At 33.8% G+C, this 13988-nt stretch overlaps 2 protein-coding genes across 3 annotated transcripts; one reads left to right on the forward strand and one right to left on the reverse strand.

The window, feature by feature from the left end:
- Window positions 1-595: 595 nt before the first annotated feature.
- On the reverse strand, window positions 596-9979 carry LOC148307310 (uncharacterized). Of its 2 annotated transcripts, none has more exons than XM_088263710.1 (6): window positions 9336-9979; window positions 7389-8781; window positions 5966-6023; window positions 4867-4979; window positions 3347-3570; window positions 596-2213 (listed from the first exon to the last, which is right to left on the reverse strand). In XM_088263710.1, the coding sequence occupies exons 1-6, from the start codon at window positions 9832-9834 to the stop codon at window positions 2065-2067; spliced, it is 2436 nt and encodes an 811-aa protein (XP_088119836.1). In that variant the 5' UTR covers window positions 9835-9979; the 3' UTR covers window positions 596-2064. The 2 variants fall into 2 exon arrangements, with proteins under 2 accessions (XP_088119836.1, XP_088119837.1); XM_088263711.1 differs by having other exon boundaries at window positions 2071-2213; window positions 3364-3570.
- Window positions 9980-10271: 292 nt separating this feature from the next.
- On the forward strand, window positions 10272-11940 carry Mvd (mevalonate diphosphate decarboxylase). Its single transcript, XM_088263640.1, has one exon. The coding sequence runs from the start codon at window positions 10375-10377 to the stop codon at window positions 11545-11547; it is 1173 nt and encodes a 390-aa protein (XP_088119766.1). The 5' UTR covers window positions 10272-10374; the 3' UTR covers window positions 11548-11940.
- Window positions 11941-13988: the final 2048 nt, after the last annotated feature.

A 13988-nucleotide genomic window follows, 5' to 3' on the forward strand; every position in this document is an offset into this window, starting at 1 on the left:
TACCTTTTCTTCAAAATGCAAAAATAACATTTTCTGCCCTGTAGCGAGTAAATATTAAGTTAAAAATATGCCTCTTTTGCTGGGATATTATATATTTCCTGGGCATTCCGAAAACATGCACAACTGAAAATTGACGATTTTTGATTTAGGACGTTCTTGAAAGGAGTGAGCGATATGTCTTTTCACCCTACCTTCAAATATTGAGTCAACACTGGGTCGATTATATGCAGTGCCCTATGCGCAACATGGGCACGAATAACAGAAAATTTTTGATATTTCTAATAGATAATAAAAATTTAATTTTAAAAATACATGTATATTTTTTGCAAGAAACTACAAAATGGTTGCAAGCGATACTTGCAGATATTGCAAGGGTAAATTTGTGGTGTCACAAACACCCTCTTTATGAAATACCTTCATTCTTCTGGTATATTTTACAGTCGCTCCTTAAAGAGTTTAGTAAAGTAACATAATCCAAAATGTGTATAAATCGAGTATGATACTTATTAGTTTAGGTCAGATTATAACTAAAGATAATGTAAGAGTGAGATCATTAAAAATAAAACAATTGTCAATATTTTATTGTTGTTTTTATTATATTCATGTACATTTACATACAAACAATATTTCTTTAAACTTACCAGGACAAAAGGGTGATGTAATAAAATGTTTAATTTAATAACTTGATAATCCTTCAAGCAATTAGATCGTTTTTTGTAATCTTTGTGTGAAAATAATTCCGGATAGTTTATATAGTGCCATTCAGAAAGGGAAATCATGAAAATAATTTGGCAAAATATATATTTTTTTAGTAATCATAAATATGTTGGCATTATTTGTTAACAAATATTCAACATTGGTGGGATTGTGGCAACACACAACAAACAAACATAACCGAACACGCACCCGAGGAATGCCGAACGAAGCCGAGCCCGGTGCGTGTTCGGTTATGTTCGTTTGTTGTGTGTTGCCACAGGATCTTAAATGTTCTATTATAGTAAATATTTATGTATTCTTCACAAATAGTACATCAATGGTCCATGTATAGAGCACAACAAATGGATTTAACAAGACAGCAGAGCTGATCGAAGTAAAAATATAAATATAAAATGAGGATGAGGTCATTAATTGATTCAGCAGTAATTTTGAGATAGTATTTCTACATTTTTCATTTAAGTTTAAGTTATTTAAAATAGTGATATTTACAAAGTAAAACTTTAATTAAAAATGAGCATAAGGTGTCAGAATATGTTTCATAAAATGTGTAACACATAACAACCATTACTGACATTCTTAACAACCATTTTTGTATCTCGGATGGAACTGCCATATCGCTCACTCCTTTCAAGAACGTCATAAATCAAAATACTTGATTTTTCAGGAGAACGTTTATAAAGTTTGAAAATATAACACAATGTATTAAAAATAAATATCAAGCCACTTAATGAACTTTTTACTGTGCAACAAAACATTTTAGGTACAACCTGAAGGTTTTTTCTCCATTTGAAAATATTTAGTTTATTTGAAAAAATAAGTATATAATACCTTTTCTTCAAAATGCAAAAACAACATTTTCTACCCTGTAGCGGGTAAATATTAAGTTAAAAATATGCCGCTTTTGCTGGGACATAGTACATTTTCTGGGTATTCTGAAAATATGCACAACTGAAAATTGTCGATTTTTGAATTATGACGTTCTTGAAAGGAGTGGGCGATATGTTAAAAACTTTGGTGAGTGCAATCAAGTCAAATAAAAATATTAGAAAAACAGTTTCATTTTTTACCATTCTAAAGAAAACTTTGTCAAAGTGTACGTTCTTGACGTTTTGGATTTTCTTCTGCAGAGAGCTAGCTGCATTGTATTTATTTTATAAATATGTACAAACCATAAACACATATAACTACTACTAAGTAAGGTCGTGACTTGGTAGTCAATAGTCAATAAAATATAAATACATCAGCATATTATCTATGGTTTTCAAATAAATTAATCTGTCTTTACACTACTTATTGAAATAAAATACTGATGATTGTCAGCATCGAGTTGGGAATTGTTGTAGGGGTTCACAGCAGTTTGGATTGTTGTTTGAGAGCCGTGATGTCCAGTATCCGGGAAGGATTCTTGTATGCCGGCTTCAAGTGATGCTGCGGCCGGTAGTCCATGTAGTCGGGTATGGGTGCACCAAACTGCTGCTGATGATGGTCATTTGATACTGTTAAAAATAAAAATAAAGTATTACGAATTATTTATTTTTTAAATCAACCGCTTTATTTTAATATTTACAAACTAGATTCCTTCTCCGCCTTCGTGGTGTAACGGATAAGAGTGATTAGCTATGCAATATTGTATAAAAATTTCAAAATAATCTGTGAACTACTTTAATTATGCAGTGCCCTACGCATCATCGGATGTAAGAACAAGAAGAAGAATGAAAGACGGTACCATTAAAAAAATGCATATCTATATTAATTTTATTTTTTAAAAACAAAGAACAAAAATAATTTTTTGTAAAGAAAAAACACCATAGCATTTCTTGGTTAAGGAATCTAGTTTGTAAATACATATTAAAATAACATACACACATCTTACCCTTATCCGCACCCAATGGTACATAGGGCACTGCATCGCATTGACGCAGTGTTATCTTGATCGTACCTTACATTAAGGGAAGGTGATCACTCATGCCCTTCAAGGACCAGTTCACGATAATATTAAATAAATATTGTATAAATAGTCAATGTAAAATCACTAATATTTATTTCACCCTACCCCCCTGAGAATCAAACCGGAGGCCTCCAGTATGGTAGCCGAGCGTGCTGACCATTACACTACGGAGGCGGACATGTTATATTACCATAACACAAAGTTAACAATGCTTTTATTATACAAAAAAACAACTATGGACTGTAGACACGTCTAGGGAATGGTTATAAGATATGTAGAGTGTTACATTATCATACCACAATGTTAACCCTTATAGTGCTGAGCTAATTTTCACATATTTTGCATAAATTGCTAATTCCTTTTCATCATCATTACTTAACGAATTTGACATTTTGTAAGTAGAAATAAAAAAACTTTTACATAAAAAAAATACAAAAATCAATGTTAAATTCACAGAAAAATAATTTTAAACGGTTATTTATAAATGTTATAAACATATTAAAAACGTTATACATGCGCGCGCTAAGACTAATAGTCGGGATTCCGACGCTCCGCACTTTATACGCATTGATAGAAAGTCGATCTATCGACGGTTCGCACTCTAAGGGTTAACAATGGTTTGAAAATCCAAAAAAAAAATACAAGAGTGTTTATCACACAGGTAGCAGAGAGGAGACCAACCGGAGAGCAGCTGGTACCTCTGCATGTACTGCATGGTGGCAAGGGACATCTCGTTCCTGGCGTCTCCCAGCGCCGGCGGGGGCTGGAGGACCCTCGGCGCAGTGTCGGCGCCCGCGGGCCTTATGTTGTACTTGCAGGCCAGCTGCCGCATGTGCAGGCTGAGCTCCGAGGCGGGTCGCTCCTGCCGGTACGGAGCAGGGACCGAGGCGGGCTCGGGAATCACCCTGGAATAGAATATGTATTTTTACTTATTTTTTTTACAAAAATGTTAATAATATTAGTATATAACCACTCACTATACATTCTAGTATTATTAACATTTTTGTAAAAAAATAATAAATAATAATAAAACCCTTATCCGCACCCCAATGGTGCATAAGGCACTGCGTCATATAACGCAGAGTTATCTTGATCGTTGACACATGAAGGAAAGGTGATCAGCCCTCCGCTTCAGGTACCAGTACAGGGTAATATTGAATAAATATTACAGTGAAATAATCACTTGTTTATTTGACCCCCCCTGGGAATCGAACCCGGGACCTCCAGAATGGTAGCCGAGCGTGCTGACCATTACACTACGGAGGCAGGAGTAAAAAAATAAGTAAGTAAAAATGACTAACCACAAAGTAAATGCTTTAAATATTAATAATATTGAGAACATCAATTTTTGTATTGATATCTGAACACAGGTGATGAGAAATATGAAACATTTTGAGTGTGCCCGAAACTGGGTTTTTTACACTTAGGGCGTTTGTACACTACACTGTCCGGCACGTCAGTTAGCGTTTTAAAACCATGATTGGCTAGGATTGGCTTGTGCTTTTGTCCATCTTACTTTGGATCGGTGCGTGAACACGTTGCGCGTAAATTTGATCACGCTAAACTGTCGTGTTTGCTTTCATTTTTCAAAACTGGACTGCCGGACGGTAAAATTCCGGGTAGTGCACAAACGCCCTTAGGGGCTATATTTTTTTAATATTGATATCTCGGCATAGATGAAGAAGAATCTGGAAACCTAGGTATGTAGTCTCAAATACAGGTACAAATAATATTTAACATACTTAAAATGTTGTACAAATAACTGGTAAAAATATAAACTGAATGAATTTTAAAATAATTTTTAAGCATTTCCCAGTGTGTAAATATAATCTGAGGTTCTTATCTTGCGAACATCCAAAAAGGGTTCTCAATCCAATATAGATCTCTTATGAACTCATATGTACAGCGTCGTGAGATTAATTATACATGTAAGAGTTCCAAAAACGTTTGTGTCGGGTTGTGGTCCCGTGGTTAGTGTCGGAGACTCTTAAGTCAGAGTTTCTCGGCTCGAACCCACTCTACCACAATTAGATACCTATTTCTAATAATAGCCGCTTAGGCTCACAGTAATAGTATGAAATTGAAATATTTGTGTAAATAATTTTAAAAAAACACATTTTTTTTTAAAAATAACAATAAAATAAAAAAATAATTGAGTAGTGTAGTTGATAATCATGGGTAGCATGGTGAATTATATTTACCTGTTTGTGGTGACAATGTTTTGCATTGGCGTGGCAGTAACTTGCCTTTGAGGTATCGTGTTGGGAGAGCTGTTGGCACTCGGAGGACTATGCAATATGTTGTTCACTCGGTTCTAAAAATGTACAAAGGCACTATTTTACATTTTTAGAGAAGATAGCCAATTCATATATCATTACCGTATTTTACAGACTACAGTGGAACCTCTCATGACGGACAATTCACATAATGAGCGACAACAAAAAAAGTGAAAATATTAGCTCCCTTAACGAATTACAGAGAAAGGGCAAGTCCCTTTTTCACGACATTCACTTGTGAGCCGGGAATTCCGCGCTAGTCAAAACAAAAAATGTTTCGCTTAACGATTACGATTCTAGAATGAATTATGCTCGTGGTTCCACTGAATAAGACACTACAAACTATAAGACGCACCTTAATTTTCAGCAATTAAAAAATATTTTTTCTAACCAAAATGCTGTTACCAATTTAAAATTTTGGGGCGCTTGTGGAATCCTTGTTGGAGTGAGGAGGGGGGGGGGTTACCCCAGAAAACATTGCATTACACAATTGTAGGGTGTTTTTGTGTACTAGAAATGCACATGTGGTGGACCACATTTTTTTACTGTACAATTTCCATTACATACTACAACGTTACCAGATAGAGGTCGGCCACTTTTAAGACTGACGGGAATTTGAAATCGAACACTGGACATCTTTGTATTCAATTTAAGTTTTGTACTGACATTTGATGGTGGAACTGCATTTTATATTTATGTTTATTTTATTTGAAATAGTTTACTCCATTTTTATTTGATTTGACCAATAACCGGGTTTCTTCACTACCAACATCATCAGACTGGTGATGTTGATAGCAACAAAACCCGAACACTAGTCAAATAAAATAAATGTGGAAAAAAGTATACAGTTGTTATTTTATCTTAATTTTGAATATAAGCACCTGAATTTAGAATGCAATTTTTTAAAAGAAAAAGGTGCATCTCATAGTCCGTAAAAGACGCCATATATAGTTCCCACATGTTTATTTCTGATTTGTTCATTTTCATAGACAAAATAAAATTATTATTTAAATTTATGACTAACCATAACGTTGTTATAGAATGTCCATCCGATATTTGGCTGCGAGCATTCATTTTCAGTTCTGTAAAACATAATTATTTATTAAACTTCTCATGTACGTTGGAGAGGGCTTAGCGCTAAGAAGCAATATCTTCCAACCAACCAAAAACAGACAAGTGATACTGGTCATGTTTCGTACCTTATGTGGCTGCTTTAAATTGGTTGGTAGATAACTATCGACAAGAGTAAAATGATTTTTTTTAAATAATGAATGATAAAAGAGTAGCAAATGAAAATTTGTTGTCAATCATGGATAGAGTGGTGAATGTTACACAGCATGTAAAGTGATCATTTAAACCAGCTAATAGGTCGTAAGCTCTGTAAATGCTCAGACTTCATTATCAATGTTTTATCATCATATCGCTCACTCCTTTCAACAACATCATTTATGAAAAATCTAAAATTTTCAGCTGTGCATGTTTTCGGAATGCCCAGAAAATGTACTATGTATATCCCAGCAAAAGCGGCATATTTTTGACTTAATATTTACCCGCTACAGGGCAGAAAGTGTTGTTTTTGTATTTTGAAGAAAAGGTATTGTTTAATTATTTTTTTAAATATACTAAATATTTTTCAAATGGAGAAAAACCATTCAGGTTTTACCTAAAAAGATCTGTTGCACAGTAAAAAGTTCAATAAATGGCTTGATATTTATTTGTTATACATTTTATTATATTATTAAACTTTAAAAACGATCTCTTGAAAAATCTAGTTTTTTTTTATATATGACGTTGTTGAAAGGAGTGAGCGATATGTTATATCAATAAAAACATCTTGATAAAATAGTTACAATTTTGTATATTGATGTAACTGTAAAATTAATAAAGTTAAGGAAAATAAAGGGAGTGGGATCAGGTGAGTATGGGGAGAAGAGATAGATGAAACCAAGGAAGACGATATGACGAACAGTTAGTGTTCCGAGGATAGATAGTAGGCGTTCCTTGAAGGCCATTAGAGATGGTGCATTTTTTACATGAAGAATTAATTCTGTTAAGTCTGTCTGTTTAGATACAACAGAGATTACTGAAAAGTGATGTGTAATATGAAGGAATAAAAAGTGTTCTCTTTTGAGAAGTGGATAGATCATGATCAGAAGGGTAAAAAGTTTTTGGATGAATAGAGGTTGTGAAGAATATCATAAAGTAGAGAGGGAGAGAAATCTCTCTTATAAGCAGGAGATGCTTATAAGCGTTTTTTTTGGTAGAGCAAGAGAGACCTCAAAAAAACTTTGTACAGATGGGAATCGGGTTCGCGGTTACTTGTGATTAGTATACTAAAAGTCGGGGGGTAGACTGTCTGAGTATATGTAGGGTCGGGGTTTATGAAAAAACCGCCCGACAACGATGTGTCAATTTATTTTGTGGTAATTTATAAAAAATAATCTTACTCATTGTAAAGTTCTTCATTATACTCTGGAATTGGCAAATTTCCATTCAATTGCGGTGATTTTCTCAAAACCCGATTCCCATTGCCCATTTTAGGAGTGCATAAATCTGTTTGAGCCCCATCATCAACTAAAACCTTGTCAGAACCAACGGCAGTTTTCACAGGTGTTTTCGAAGCTTTATTCGCCAAACAGGGTTTATTGCACGGAGCTATCCCATCTAGGAAATTACCGCAACCGGGGCTCTGATTGCAGCTGCTTGCAACGTTTTGCGACGTTTGCACGCATTCATCTTTTTGTCTGTCACAGTTGACCTGCGGGTTGAAAGTGACACTTCTCTTGTTCACGTAATTTGAGCTCATCACCAACTCGAAGCTGGTCATTACACCTATGGAAATATGCTCGATACAATTCATATTGACTTGGTCATTAGACTGCGTAGGATTGTAATTCTCACTGACTCCGTTGGCAAGAGGCTTCGGTTGATTGTGACCCTGTTCCTTGAGGGCCGGATTCGACTCGTTGACTGATAATAATTTTTCTACTCTTTGCTGCAGAATCTGCAACTGTTGGTTCTGTAATTTGATAATTTCGTAAAGATCCGAGACGGTCGGCTCGTCATTTTTTAAACTACGCGAAACTACATTTTCCACGTCTTTTTTAACCGCTCCAGTTGTCTGTTTCTCTCTCGCTTCTATCGCTTTTCTTTTCATTTCCAAACCGCTAGTAATCTCTGGCGTATTGGAAATTAAATTCTGATTGCAATTTTGCACAACTGGATTGCTACAAAGATGTCCTCCAGAGCATGGTGGTTGAAAATTTTGTCTGAAATCTTGACAAGTGTGCGTTCCGTGACAAGTAATCATATCATTACAATCGGGGGCCTGTACATTATTCATATTTGCGCATCTTTGATTGACATAACAGTTATTTCTGTTATTCGCATGTGATCTATAATCGGTTCGCTCAAATCCAAATTGCTGTTGTAAATTTTGAAAATTGGGTCCATTAAAATGTTGATTCGGACTCGCAACTTGTAATGGGAGATTATAAGCAGTAGTGTGTTTCTGGGTAACACACGACGGAGGATTAGCTGGCAATTTGTGGTCAAAACCAGTCGTAAGACCTCTTTGAGAACTAGATTCTTGATGGCGTACATTCTGAGGGACATTTACAAAGTTTTCTTTGTTAGCGTGTTGATTCATTCCCGAGTAAGTATTTTGAGTTGCTATGTTAGTTTTAGCAAGCGCCACTTTATGCGAAGGTGCTGTGGACATTTTTTTATCATTGTAAAGCCCAGCAGAGTTTGGAAGTGTGAAGAAGCCTAAAGCGGGATCAGAATCAGGTTTTTCCACGCAGAAATCTTTCTTGGATTGCGCTGCCGATGAAACTAATCCTAAAATTGAAAAACTGTACATTTAATAAAATTATTCATAGTAAGAAACAATGTGGTGCAGCAGTTAGCGCAAGCATTACCACGGATGAGGTTATTTCACTCTAGCATTTATTTAATAGCATCCTGACAGGTAACATAGTGGGAATTTAAGAGAGAAAAAAAATTGTATTAAAATTTCAATGACTTACATTTTTTTCTCAGAATAACATCTTATTTTCATATTACATTTTTTTTTTGATAAATAGATAAAAAATAATTTAAAAAAAATACAACTGACAAATGTTAAAATTATCATTATTTATAGATTTGACGTTTCTTTTGTAGAATTTATGTATTTTAAATCAAACACAGATTTTTTCATATAAATCCGGAGCATTTCGTCGTAACGTAACGTCGTAAAATCGCTCACGGCGAGCATCCGAAGCTATGGATGGAGCGCTCGGCTTGCTGTACTGACTAAACAACTCCGGTCAGTCCCCACCTTTATGAGAAACTTAATCATGGTGTTTGATAGTTATTTTTCCGAAGATATTAATAACAGTTAATAACAATACCTGGATTAAAATTGAAGAGTTTTTCAGACGGGGTTCGATTGTAAACGCTGTGCAGGGGCATTTTCGTAGGCGGAAAGCAGTAAGGCATATCATTCTCATACATTTTTGCATCGAATCTATTTGTTTGTTCTTCACTTTTGTTTTGAAACTTATCATTTCCGTTCGTAAATACGTCTGAAGAGTCGAGAATACTCAATTCTAAGTCTTCGCTAGGTCTAGGAAGAGAGATATTAGGACTACTATCAGAAAAATCTTTGTCAAAAATTTTTGGAGGCAAGTAGTCACTGTCTTGTATAAAATGACTGAATTTTTTCGCTTCCTCTTGATGAAATGTCGGTTTGGAGAATTCCTGCCATCGGTCATGAGGTTTATGCACATTCTGAATGTCAACTAAAGGTCTCGGTGAATGGTGATCAGATGGTGAAGACATTTTTGAAGTATTGAATCGCACTTGTTTTTTAGTTTGAGGAAAATCGGGTGGAAAAACGTTTTCTTTCATTTTTACAGTTTGAAGGTGCACAAATCCAGCAATATCTCTAATGCAGTTACGCTTATATTTATAAGATTTGGTAAAATGCAAAAGTTTCACTTTTCCGAAACGCAATCTTTTATGAAACGTCAAAATGTTTTCGTTTACCAACGATTTTTTTCGAACTTTCGAAATGACATAGACAAACAAATCACGAAATTCAAATAATTGCAATACAAAATGACACCTATATAGTCAAAAGTATCACGAGGAAAAAAGACATCATTAGAGCAAGGAGCTGTTATATTTTATGTTTTTTTGTTTGGTTTTTTTCACTTATAGTACTAAAATTACTATCATAATATTTGACTTTATTGTATTTTTGGATCAAATTCTATTGTCAATGGTTTTCTAAAATAATCTCTGGTTCACTAAAATCTATTCAATTCGATTCAACTGTCAGTCGCGCTGTCACTGTCAAACTTGGAACGGGTTTTATCGAGTCTCGAAGTGCCTTCGGAAGTGTGTCAAAGTTCTCTCCGAGTTTAGTTTGAAAAAAATATTTCAAAAATGAGTTTAGTGACTTGCATCGCCCCCGTTAATATCGCCGTTATAAAGTATTGGGGGAAAAGAGACGAATCGCTCATAATTCCATTGAATGATTCGCTAAGCGCCACACTCACGACGGACGTGATGTGCGCCAAGACGACTATTTTATCCAGTGCCACGTTAAAAGAGAATAAATTATGGCTCAACAAAAAAGAAGAATCTTTCGAGAATTCGAGATTGCTCAATTGTGTGAAAGAGATAAAGAAGCGGGCCGCGGAACAATCGAGCGTGAACTCTGATCTTCTCTCTTGGAATTTGCATATTTGTTCCGAGAATAACTTTCCTACTGCGGCGGGGCTCGCGTCATCCGCCGCCGGATACGCTTGCCTGGTAGCTACTCTCGCTAAATTATACAAAATTGAAGGTGAAATAAGCAGCATCGCTCGCTTGGGGTCAGGGAGCGCGTGTAGAAGCGTGTATGGCGGCTTTGTACAATGGCACGCGGGGACCAAGAAAGACGGATCGGACTCCGTAGCCACCCAAATAGCGCCGGCTAACCACTGGCCTTCCATGAGAATTCTTATTCTCGTTGTAAGCGATAAAAAGAAGAAAATTGGCTCTACAAACGGCATGCGCGACAGTGTTGCTACATCAGAACTATTAAAAATCCGCGTCGAGAAGTGCGTTCCAGAACGCACTCTGGCGATCAAAAAAGCAATTTTAAATAAAGATTTTGATCAGTTTGCCGAAATCACCATGAAAGATAGCAATCAATTTCATTCCATTTGTATGGACACATATCCACCGTTCAAATACATGAATGAGGTATCACACGCTATCATCGACATGGTTCACAACTACAATGATGCGTGGGGATGCAATAAAATCGCGTACACTTTCGACGCGGGTCCAAATGCTTGTCTTTACATGCTCCAAGACCAAGTTCCATTCGCGCTGACTTTAATTCAGCAAACATTTCCCACGGATTTGCACAAAGATGTGGAATTCTTAAAAGGCATTCCGGAAGATCCCAAACCTCTACCGGAACACATAAGAAGCAAAATAACCATAGATAAACATGATTCTAATTTATTGCAATATTTGATTCATACAAAAGTAGGCGAAGGTCCGCAACAACTCACGGATGTCAATAGTCACCTTTTGGACGAAGCCGGCAATCCAAAATTTTTCTGACACAGAGAATAATGGTTTTACACTGATAATTTATTATTTTTCAATTGTTATAAATTTTAGTTTATAGGTTACAAGGTATTAAAATGAAATGCAGGAGAAATAATGTTAAAAAATCTGATGCATTTTTATATTGAGGCTTCGTTGGTCAATCAGTGTAGATCCATGAGAGGCTAAACAGAGCTTAATACTCTTTTACTAAATGTATTGTCATTATTAAGACCAGTTTGTCAAATTTGATTGATGCTCTATTTTAGATGCTCATCTGAAGGTAGGATAGTAACAATTGGGAAAATATCAAAATCAATCATAAACACCCAGACCAATTTAAAAAATATTTACTAAATAAATATTACACTTCTACCATTCTACCAGGATTAACCATGTTACTCAAAATACTTAATTTTTATGTATGCCAAGTGACAAATAAATAATTAATTAATTAATAATTTGGAAAATAATATCATGTACAATATAAGAATAAAATACAATTATTATATAAATAAATTTATGTATGCAATGATGATCATTATTAGAATTATTTTTAAAATCCATTTTTATTGAATCTCAAATAAAATGTAGCTACAATATTTTGATTATTGATATAAAAAAATCCTTAAATTAAAGATCTGTTTTGATAATTATAACAGTCATAATTTTAGATTCATTTTTATTTTATTTATTATTAGCACATATACACATGACAAGCATCAGAGGCATGTCTTGTGCAAACAAACATTCAATATGAGTAGTCCACTTGCAAACCATATTATTTAAAAATATATATATATATATATATATATATATATATATATATATATATATATATATATATATATATATATATATATATATATATATAGCCAATGGCGACAATCGGTAGAAAATTTAATCTTCTACCGATTCAAGCTTTTTTGAGAGATTTTTTAAAGTAAACTGTCGATCGGCATAGCGAGTTTTGTTAAGTGTTAATTTTTGTTTTCCATTTTATTCTTTGCTTAACTTGTTTTTGCAGATTATGTTAAACATAGACGTTAATATATAAATATATCTATTATCCGCCTCCGTAGTGTAATGGTCAGCACGCTCGGCTACCATTCTGGAGGTCCCGGGTTCGATTCCCAAGGGGGGTAAAATAAATATAAGTGATTTTTTCACTGTCATATTTATTCAATATTACCCTGGACTGGTACCTGTAGCGGAGGACTGATCACCTTTCCTTCATGTGTAAACGATCAAGATAACACTGCGTTTATATGACGCAGTGCCCTATGCACCATTGGGGTGCGGATAAGGGTTTATTATTATTATTATATATATATATATATATATATATATATATATATATATATATATATATATATATATATATATAATAGTGGGTGCGGATAAGGGTTTATTATTATTATTATTATTATTATTATATATATATATATATATATATATATATATATATATTTTTTTTTTTTTTTACAAAACGTGGTTTGCAAGTGGACTACTCATATGGAGTAACATATTTTACTCCTGAATATGCGCGTACTGTGAACAATATGGATAGGCCTAGTAAATATAAATATGCGGGCATTATATTTTTTTATATTGTAATTTTAAATCTATTTCGATCAGTTTTACTTTATAATAAAATAAATAATTACAGATATACAAATAAATAATGAAACATTGGAATGTTTATCTTATCTACCATAAATCAATATAAATGACATCACATTATTTAAAAAAAAATACTTTGGTTACCTACGCTACTAATCCATATGTTTTAATAAAAATCTGCACACACTATGTATTTATTCTCATTACTTTTAATCTTCCAGACGATAATTTGATCCTTGGGATGTTGAAGAATGAATTTTTGGAGTTGTTTCCTATTTTTATTTCTATTTCCGGTGTTTGAAAATGACGCAAAATGCATCAAAGCACGTGTCACAATAGATTTTAAGAAATAGCAGTATTTACCAAGTAAAACATAAATTAAAAATAAAGATTTGTCCTACAAACCACAAAGTGACTGCCAAATTAATTTGATCATTTAAAAAATCATTGTCATTTATTTTTCTAGTTATTTTTTTTAAATTGAAGCTGTGTAGACCAAATGAAACTTATGACAAAAAGAAGACCCTTATGACAAAAAAATATGCTTTTTTACCCAATTTTTTTTAACAACCATTCTAATTTACTTTACTAGATATTTAAAAAAAAATACCTAGGTCTCCTTCAAGACTTTTCATTAGTTAATTCGGCAATTGTGGTAAAATCTATCCATTTTTGATTAATGTTTTACTTAGTAAATATCCCATCCTTATCTCATATCTCTTCTCATTTATAGACTTTTTTTTTTTGTATTTTGATTTATCATGTATTGTAACTGTGGTTTTTCCTTCCAATAAAATAAAATAAAATAAAATCAGTATTTCTTAAAATCTACT

The sequence above is a fragment of the Brachycentrus maculatus genome, unplaced genomic scaffold (assembly GCF_059751285.1).
Source record: "Brachycentrus maculatus isolate JH-2025_06_01 unplaced genomic scaffold, ASM5975128v1 h1tg000202l, whole genome shotgun sequence".
Classification (NCBI taxonomy): domain Eukaryota; kingdom Metazoa; phylum Arthropoda; class Insecta; order Trichoptera; family Brachycentridae; genus Brachycentrus; species Brachycentrus maculatus.

Bases quoted from the DNA above. Each gene is read 5' to 3' on its own strand.
- Mvd (XM_088263640.1), top strand. From the start codon at position 10,375: ATGAGTTTAGTGACTTGCATCGCCCCCGTTAATATCGCCGTTATAAAG.
- LOC148307310 (XM_088263710.1), bottom strand. From the start codon at position 9,834: ATGAAAGAAAACGTTTTTCCACCCGATTTTCCTCAAACTAAAAAACAA. The intron at 8,782-9,335 runs GTATTGTTATTA...TTTCAATTTTAG, and splicing joins ACTCTTCAATTTTAATCCAG to GATTAGTTTCATCGGCAGCG. The intron at 6,024-7,388 runs GTAAGATTATTT...TATGTTTTACAG, and splicing joins AATGAAGAACTTTACAATGA to AACTGAAAATGAATGCTCGC.